Here is a 10,078-nt window from a genome sequence, read left to right as displayed (position 1 = left end):
AAATAACAATGGTACACGTTTTACGTTATCACGGCCACCAACGTTAATACGGCTTAATATACTACAGTGGTAAAAAAAATATATCAACTGAACCGGTACATAATATGTAAGGTACGAGTAATTAACAAATAAAACTATGTTACTTATTTAATAGGGATAAATAAAAACCGTTCGTCAACCCATTAAATTTTAACGTTGGGCGCTATTTTGTTATGGGTTGCCGAGTAGGAAATAAAAGAAATACTACTATGAACACTAATACACTATATTGATTTGACTAATTTTAAATTTAAGCACTACCAGTATCAGTGACTGGAACTTAAGGTTAACTTAACTTATAGAATTAAGGGATCGATTAGATCACTACTTACAACTAACTTATTACTAGCTACTTATCACTACAGTTGAGCGCCAGGAAGGATTTAGACTTCGTCAGGGATCCTTGCCTATCCGCCTGCCACCGGCTAGCGTCCAAATTTAAAGTTTATTTAGCGCTAAACTAAACGACCTCCTCCTGATCCCAAAGGGCATGTCCTTACGCTAAAACAAAAGAGCGTCTGTCACTCACAACTGTCTCTTGGAATTACGGGAAATGAGATCAAAGATTGCAAAAGTTTGTTGAACTTACCCCTTTGTCACAAAACACCAAAAACAATTAAATTATTAAACTAAAGTAACTTAATTACTTCAATGTCTTTAATGTGTCGGGTACATTTCCAAGATAAGGTGTACACTGACCGACACCCGTCCGTCCTTAGCTTGAGACGAGAAACGTAATGACCATTTTTAAACTTATTTCATTATTTAAATAATTATTTTGTGCTACCCAATCCATCTTACTACTAGTACTTATACTTTTAATAAATAGAAAAAGATGAATCTCACCGCGTGAGATTTGAACCGTGAACCATCTGTTGTCTAGACGCCCTTTGCTGCCCCTGAGCCATCGAGCTAACTACACTGCACTCGGAATTAGGCGATCGGTTTCCTATCTAGCGAGTGACGTCATGACATTGCCTTATCATTGTCCCTAGGCGCTTCAAAATGGTCATGACAAATTTCATTTCATTTCGGGAAGTTGAGTAAAAATAGTTAGAGCTTCATCTAACTAAACCGAGCTTAATGGCCGTTTTAAAAACCGCCGCGTTTACGCGCGGTGCGTGTGCCCGTATTAGCATACAATGGGCAGGTTGCAGTGTCAGCGCACCAGATCTCGACGATAAATCCAATTTATTTTGTAATGCCATGAATTATTTACGATAACGCGGCATAGCATAGAGCGGGTCGCGGTGATGGATAAACGCTAGGGAATAGAAACATAGTAGTAATAAAGTCTTTATTGACAATAAGGTACAAAATCAAAATGAAGTCCCTGACTTCTGAGCTGTTAAAACCTGTGTTACAGAAGTCAGTGTCCTCTCCCATTTCATCATCATCAATTCATCATCTCAGCCGTAGGACGTCCACTGTTGGACATAGGCCTCCCCCATATACCTCCAGTCGCTTCGGTCCGCAGCGGCCTGCATCCACCGTGAACCCGCGGCTTCAACCAGGTCATCCGTCCATCTCGTTGTGGACGTCCTACGCTGCGCTTCCCTCTCCCATTTATGTGATAAATTAGCCTTATACATATAACTAGATGTGTGCGTGCTTTGAAGGGCCGTTTTACCTGTGAGTGGTTAGGTATACCCGATTTATAGAGAGGCAATTATTAAACCACATCATGAAAGTTCTATTGGAAAATTAGTTACAGTCATCATCATCATCATCATCATCAGCCCGAAGACGTCCACTGCTGGACAAAGGCCTCCCCCTTAGAACGCCACAATGAACGACAACTTGCCACTTGCACCGGTTTCCCGCTACTCTCACGATGTCGTCAGTCCACCTGGTGGGGCCTGCCAACGCTTCGTCTCCGGTTCGTGGTCGCCACTCGAGGACTTTTCTCCCCCAACGGTTATCTGTTCTTCGAGCGATGTGGCCTGCCCATTGCCACTTCAATTTGCATATTTTTCCAGCTATGTCAGTGACTTTAGTTCTTCGACGAATTTCCGTATTCCGGATTCTATCGCGCAAAGAAACTCCAAGCATAGCTCTCCAAGCATAGTTACAGTAAATAGTTACAATTAGTACTTCATCATCGACGTAGCCTCTATCCGTTCTACTGCTGGTCGCAGGCCTTCTCTCTGAATGAGAGGGCTTGTTTAGCTCCACCACTTACCCAGTGCAGATTTGCAATTTCATACACAGCATTGAATTAATTTTTATAACGTTGAAATAAAGATGAGGATGTAGTTTTAAGAATTTTCTGGAATTTCCAAACAACTGCGCAGACGCTATGAAAACGTGGGTTAAGGCGGCTAAAGACTAGCGTTTTATTTGGGCTTATAAACCAGCGTTATAAACACGTTTTTCAAACCCGCGTGTACGGCTGTACAGAGGGGCTAACTACGAAATTCGAGAATCGAAGTTCGTATCTTACCGTCTCTCTCACTCGTATTAAATAGTCATGAACTTCGATTTTCGTAGGTGCGGTTTTGTAAGTAATAAAATAAAATTTAAAAAAGCAATATAAAAGTTTTGTTTCAAACTGTCTGGTACTGTCTGCGTATTCTACTCTACAAGCAACTATCAGTTCACAGTTGTGCGCTAGCGGCGATCTATTAAAAGCTCCCGAATAGGCGACGCCGGCGCATTGTGCTGTCAGTGGCGCGTGCGCCGACACCCGCACTGCCAAGAAAAACGACCTGTTACCAAGCGCGTTTATTTTATCCTACTAATATTATAAATGCGAAGGTGTGTATGTTTGTTACTCCTTCACGCTGTAACGCCTATACTACGAAGAGCAAAATTCGAACTTCGTATATGGGAGGCTAGTAATCTACTGAAAGCTTAAAATATTCGTCGTCGTGAAAAAAAAACAACGAATTTTTTTTTTCATTTTATTCTCGGTTTAAATTCTTGGCAATGATGGTCTTTCCTGTCCTTTGATGTGATATGTAAATACTTAAAAAGAGCCCTTTGTGGCCAACTTACAGAATAATTTTTTTGAAATTTTCACCTCAGAAAAAATGCCGTTTTTCTCTATTCTATTCCGGCTCTACCGACACCCACCTTCGTGGGAACGCTCTCTTTCGGCATAGCGAGCAAATCATTACTGTTTACTTATCCATCCATCAGCTTACTAATATTTTGTTGGACGACTATCAGCAGATAATATCTTCAGGCGTAATTGGCTCTTACTAATGGATTTAGTGACGTCAAAATGTACTCATATAAACTTTATTTTCTCCACGATGTAACGAGTTATGCAAGCCGGGCTTGCGTTGCATGTACTAAGTTGTATTCATAGTTTGCAGGTAGTAGGACCTTTGTGTCGCCACGTTTATTATCCTAGGCCGTTACATTATTACCTAACGTACCTACATAGACAGGGCAGCGACACTTGCCCTGGTTGAACAATGCATCAACTCTATGTATTCTCATTATAGTATGCAAGTGATTAAGATTGCGACTCATACCTGTATACTCCTAGTCAGGCCATCTGTGTTCAGCTCCGTGGACTTAGTCTGCTTCGCTTTACTGTATTCACCACCTGTTGGAGTAGATAAAGTATGACTCCACTGCATGGAGCCCTAATAGGTGTCTTAGGTTTACCTAGTGAACTTATATGGTTATCATCATCAGTTAAGTTATGTACAATTATGTAGATACAAACATATGCTTTCTTTCTAGCGATATATGTGCTTATATCGCACTCTCGGAGCCTGTATATTAAACATCCAGTGGGATCGCCGCAGGTCACCCACTGTGCTCATACTGCAAGGCAGACTGTGGAGCAGCTCCCCCTCATATCCACAGGGACCATGAAGAGTTAGTCTAACATGGGAATCGCTTTCATATTCTGAGACCTCAGTCTCGGCGCCAGGTGGACAAGCCACTAACTACTCACATTAGGAGTCAAAGCATTGGTCACACAGACCACAATTATCAAGATATCTGTCTCTATCGGACATTTGGTTATTACAGGTTAATGTAGGTATATGATAAATCTAAGGCACCCATAATGCTACTTGGCACTTGGTATACTTATTATAGTACTTAGCTTTCATAGCTGCGTCGCCCGCGATGTGACCATTATTCCAGGAACACGACACTGACTCTAGTAAACTGAATACTGAACATTAACTAGAAAAGTCACTCTCGCGAGCGCGCCAACTGAACTATGACAGATCGACAGAGCAGGAAGTCATAGACTTACTTACCATAGAGTTAAAGGCATTGCCATAGACAATATACATTTCGCGGAAGTGTCGCGACACTCCGGCCGGAACAAATTAGTGTAAATGTGTCATTAGATTGCGCGTCCATCCCTTATCCTTTCAAGGGCCCGGACCGCTGCAATTCGTTTATGTCCAGTTTGTGTCTCTAGTCTGCCACCTTCGTTTGTCAAAGAATCTTCATTCATTATGTTAGTGTCGTTCTTTAAATCGTCTTGTTTATCTTTGCTCTCAATCTCTATATCTGCAGTTGTACTATCTGTGGAATCATTTGTCATTCCTTTGCTTGAGTCTATTTCCATCTCGTTGTCAGGTAACGTTTCCATTGGTGGAACATCAGTTTCTTTCATCTCAATATCACCGCTTACTACTGACTCTTCAGGTACTATTTCAGATAACCTTGGAGTTTCAACGTTTTCAGTTGGATTGTGAGGTATTGGTTCCTGTTGTTCATTATCTTCCACCTCTAACGGATATAGATGCGCGATGGAACGTGTAAATATAGTGTCTCCTACTTTCACTTTAGCTACCCTTACTAAACCGTCAGATCCTTTTGTCAGATCGATTATTTTTCCTACTTTCCAACCCTCTCGGTTTTTATTATCACCCTTTATCTGAACGATTTGGCCTTCTTTAGGAATGTCTCTTGACATGATACGAGGTTGCTTATGCGAGTGACTATACCTTTCACGTAAACTAGGTAGATAACGATTTTGAAACATTTCTTTGAATTCCTCTAGCAGGATGCGAGCTTTTCTCCAACCCTTGAATTAAATTTGTTTTTGTCGATGTGCCTTGTAGTATCGGTTGATTGTTAGCTGTCTTTAACGAGATACATCCAGCTACTTGAAGGAAATCAACTGGCTTCAAAATGTGTTTCAGTTCATATCAACACATGTCAAAGGTCGCGTGTTTATTACGGATTCTATTTCTTTGGTGATTGTTGACAGTTGGCTGTCCATAAAAGTTGTTTTTGAAGTGTTCTTCGCATACAATGCTTAACGAGAGAAACAAGTCTCTCATAATAGCCTCCAAACCATGGAGCCAGTTCTGGTATAAATCGCCATTTGATTTTATTATCTACACAGTATGCATTCTTTACTATGTCAGCTATCAGTTTGAAGTGTAAAGCGTTGTCTGATGTTATGAGTGATGGTACTCCTCTAGTTGAAATCATTCGCCTGAGAGCAAGCAGTCCTTCTTCTGCAGATAGATCATTAACTACTTCCAAGTGTACTGCTCTAACAGCTAAACATGTGAACAGACATATCCATCTTTTGCTTGTTCCTTTCTCAGATTTTACTGACACAGGTCCTAAATAATCCACTCCAGTGAACGTAAATGGTTTGCTATAATTAACTCGTTCATGTGGCAGTGCAGGTGTGGGTGGTAACTTAAATGGTCCGCCTTTATGTTTCATGCAGCGTGGGCATTTGTTCAAGATCTTCTGAACATAGCGTTTTCCTTGTGGTATCCAATAAGATTGACGGATTAAGCTCAATGTATGGTTGGCACCAACATGATAATTCTTTTCGTGTGTGTCTTTAATGAGTTTATTTGTGAAATCGCAGTCTTTAGGTATGATCATAGGATACCTCTTGTCAAATGACCATTCAGCATATTTAAGTCTACCCTTACACCGTAAAATGCCATCGATATCTTTAAATAGGCCTAAATTCCGACTAAGATTAGTTTCTTTTCCGTCTACTTCTTCTCGAAAGTATTCGGCTTGTATTTTCTTAATTTCTTTTAGTGTACTATCTCGTGGTTCAATGACTTCTTGTTTTTTAGATTGTTTTTCTATTGCTTCAGGATCTTCTCGAGCTTCTTCAGTCTTCGATAGACACTCCCCAACCAAAAGAGTATGTTCTCTAGCCGTGCTTACAGGCCACTTACCAGGCTCATCGAGCAGATAATCTGGTCCGGTCAACCATCGTTGTCTATCTTCTTTCAAACTTGTTGGTCTGGTAGCTACATCAGCAGGATTCAATTCTGAAGGAACATATCTGATAATCAAGTCTTTATTTCTCTTAATCTCCTCAAGCCTTCTCGCTACAAACGGAGTTAATAATTTGCTTGAATTGAACCAGTCGATCACAATTTGACTGTCCGTCCAGAGTACTTGTTGGGTTATCTTGAAGTGAATGAACTTTGTTATGTATTTTATCAAACGACTTCCAATAAGTACACCTAAGAGTTCAAGTCGTGGTATCTTCAAATTCTCTTGGTCTTTTATTGGCACTAGGCGTGACTTTCCTATGACAAAACTTTTTTCATTCTTTCCTACTATATAAACCACAGCAGAATACGCTCTTGTGGAGGCGTCCGAGAAGCAGTGAATCTGACAATCATTGTTTTGAGAATTTTTCAGGTAGCGTCTGGTCAAACTTGTTTCTTTAACTTCGTCTAAGTTTCCTTTAATTTCATTCCATTGATCAACAATATCCTGGGGCAATGGTGTATCCCATTTTATTTTATTTTTCCATAGGTCCTGTAGCAGTAGTTTAGCAGATAGCAACGTGGGTACTGTGTATCCACATGGATCATAAATGGATGCGATGCTTTTCAAAATACCTCTTTTGGTATTAGCATTGTTGAGTACCTTAGTCTTAGGTGAAGCGTATCATCTTCCAGGTTCCAGTCCAAACCTAAAACCTTGACAATTTTATCAGGAGCAGCATCAGGAATACTATGCATTAGTTCCTCGGAGTTAGAGCTCCACTCTCTTAAATTCATCGATATTTGTTGAAATGTTTCTTTAGACTTCAGTATAAATCTAATGCCTCTTGTGTATTGTTGGCTCCAGTCACAATGTTGTCGACATATATATCGTTGGCTAGTTTTCTGACTTTCTCGCTTTCAGCTTTTGACAAGTGATGTTTTATAGTGGCGTTCAACATGAACGGACTCGAGATGATTCCAAATGGAACCCTCGTGAATCTCAGGTACATAAGGTTGTCTTCATTTACTGCCTTATGGATATTTTTAAGCCATAGAAACCTTGTCACATCTCTGTCCTGTTCTTTAAGTCCAATTTGTAAAAACGCCTTTTCAACGTCCGCTGTGATTCCAATGGAGTAGCATCTAAATTTTAAAATTAAACCTGTCAAATCTTCCAACAACATTGGGCCACAATGAAGATGTTCATTTAAAGACTTGTTGTCTTTGGTTTTGGCTGACGCGTCGTATACAATGCGTAAGGATTTACCAGGTACCGAAACTCCGTGATGAGGTAGGTAGTGGATTGGATTGCTCTCTTCATTTGCCTGTGTGATAGGTACTACTTCTATAATTTCCTTTTCTAATTGGTCCTTTAATGTTTCATCATATTTCCGCAGAGTATCAGCATCTAGCCTCTTGACTAAATTGACTAAGCGTCCGAACGCCAAACCAAAGTTTGATGGTATATGCGGTGGATATTCGTTCCATGGCCAACTTACATAGTATCTACCGTCTCTGTTTTCAGTGGTTTCATTAAAATGTTTGATGGCTTCTACATCTCGATCCATTTTGGGCGAGTCGGTGATCCCAATTGACTCTAAGTCCACAAGCACTTTAAGTTGCCATTGTCTATTGGTGCGTCCGGTCGGTTTAGTCTGGTTTCACAGGATGCTTGGAAGTATGTTACTACTGACAAGTCGTCGCAGGATTTATTTGCGGTCATTCTTGAGACTCCTGAAAGTATCCATCCTAACTCGGATTCTACTAAGTATAAGTCTTTCTTTATTTGTATTTTTCCCATACCCATGAGCGAATAATAATAATCGTTACCGATTAGGATATCAACTCTATCAGATAATGATCCATCGTCAGCAAATACATAATTTTCTATGTGATTCCAGTTGTTTAGTTTCTGATCCATGTAGGAACGCTATGAGATATTGATGGGACAACATTAGCAAACAATGTTTTAATGTTATTAGTGCGTGTCTCTATATTCAACTTTACAATCGGGCTATCCAGTTCTTGAGGTACTTTAGTTCCAAAGGTAAAGATGAAAAGGTGTTTCCTCTTCGGTTTTTAGTCGCAGTTCTTCAGCAATGCTTCGAGTCACGTAGCTCCGTTGGCTTCCTGAGTCAAGTAAAATGCGACACCTTTTCGACCTTCCATTTTCACCTTTCACCATAACTACAGCTGTTTGAAGTACAGTAGGGCCTTTCATGCCTACATGCATCACGCTGGTGCTTGTAGATGGCTTTTCTGTTTCCTCCCTTTTTTGTAAAGTTATTAGGACATAATGCCTTATGGTGACGAAGTCGAAGTCCCTTTGAAGAGCATTTGTAACAAAACTTCTTGAGTTCACATTGTTGAAGAAAGTGTCCTTCTCGAAAGCAGTTGAAACACCTGTTCTTCAATTTGGCTTTTCTTTCTTCAATGGTTTTAACTTTCCCACAGTAGACATTATAATGGTTTTCTCCGCAAAAAATGCATGACCACTTCCTTTTCTTTTGGCCATAAAACCTTCCATTGGTCTCCTTTTTAGGTTCAAATTTTCTCTTCATTGGTGTATAATTTTTTATTTGGTCTTGAATTCCAATGGCTAGTTCCAGGCTTGTTGTCAGGTGAAGTGAAGTGATTTTTTCGAGGCTTTGCATTATGAGGTTTGTTATTCCTGAATTCCCTCCGTTGCGTTTTCTCTTTGACATGCAAAGTTTCCACTGTATATTGTGGTGCCTCACTCGTGGTCTTCTCCTGTGTCATTCTTTGCGATTCCTCCTTAGCAGAAATAATTATGGACAGTTGCCTGCGGATATCTTCAACGGTCTCTTTCCATCGGACCCCAGTCTCATTTTTACCTCGTATATTATTTCACTAGGGAATTTTTCCATAAGCAGGAATCGCACATGATTGGAACTGGTGTTCTCTCCCATTGATTGGAGCACCCTCAAGTGTCTTTCAATTTCATCCAACGTTCCACGGCAGTCTTCCATTTTCTCAGCTCGTTTGACGTTGTTCAAGGCCTTGTGATGTGCATATATTATGTCATTTTCTTTCCCATATCTTGTCTTTAATGCATTGACAGCAATTTGATAACTTTTATTTGTGGTATCAAATCCATCCACAAGTCTGGCCGCATCTCCTTTCAGTGAACCCTTGAGGTACAGCAGCTTGTCAACGTCGTTCGTTCTTTCTCCGGTTAATATTTGACGTGAACTGGTCCCAGAACTGATGCCATTCAAGTACATTGCCACTAAACTCCGGCAAAGTCAGATCTGGAAGCTTACTGTATGATGATTGTGCTGTTTTTCTTTACTTGATGTTGTGGTTTCCTCAGACTTCAACTTTATTTTGGTTTCGAGTTCAGCCAACACTACCTCTCCTTGCAACTGATCGGTTGTAAAATCAGATATTTGGTCCGGGTTCGGGTTATTGCATGTGTTGAAGTAGTTGTACAGTTCAGATGTGAAGCGAGACAGAATAGACTTTAATTTAGCTGTAACCACCTTGGCATTGTCCAAATTTTCGTTGTCTAACGTAATGCAGAGATTGAGAGCTTGTTCTGATAAACATTTAATTTCTTTGACAAATGTGGACAAACGAGTTAACAATATTTCTTCCATAATGGTTAGGTAGAATGCTGAAATTAAATTTAACACCATAATAACATGCAAACATAAATATGAATCATTAAAATAATTAATATGACTTGCTGGCCAGTGTCTTAAGTTTTACCTAATTGTGGGTAACAATTTGGCATCGTCAGAATAATATATTAAGTTTTTGAAGTGAGAAATTGCATCTGACTGTACTCATTGCTAATATGATAAATGAATGTGAAATTGTGGATGTAATGTAAT

At 39.9% G+C, this 10,078-nt stretch overlaps 1 protein-coding gene and 1 long non-coding RNA gene across 2 annotated transcripts; both read right to left on the bottom strand.

The window, feature by feature from the left end:
• Nucleotides 1–244: 244 nt before the first annotated feature.
• Nucleotides 245–1,045, bottom strand: LOC141445231 (uncharacterized). The gene is made up of 2 exons (XR_012453304.1): nucleotides 629–1,045; nucleotides 245–540 (listed from the first exon to the last, which is right to left on the bottom strand). It is a non-coding gene; the product is annotated as an uncharacterized lncRNA (long non-coding RNA).
• A 6,000-nt stretch (nucleotides 1,046–7,045) lies between these two features.
• Nucleotides 7,046–7,789, bottom strand: LOC141445232 (uncharacterized). Its single transcript, XM_074111016.1, has one exon. The coding sequence runs from the start codon at nucleotides 7,787–7,789 to the stop codon at nucleotides 7,046–7,048; it is 744 nt and encodes a 247-aa protein (XP_073967117.1).
• Nucleotides 7,790–10,078: the final 2,289 nt, after the last annotated feature.

The sequence above is a fragment of the Choristoneura fumiferana genome, unplaced genomic scaffold (assembly GCF_025370935.1).
Source record: "Choristoneura fumiferana unplaced genomic scaffold, NRCan_CFum_1 Sck3bRy_72;HRSCAF=248_pilon, whole genome shotgun sequence".
NCBI classification, from domain to species: domain Eukaryota; kingdom Metazoa; phylum Arthropoda; class Insecta; order Lepidoptera; family Tortricidae; genus Choristoneura; species Choristoneura fumiferana.
This window is presented reverse-complemented; position numbering and strand designations above follow the sequence as displayed.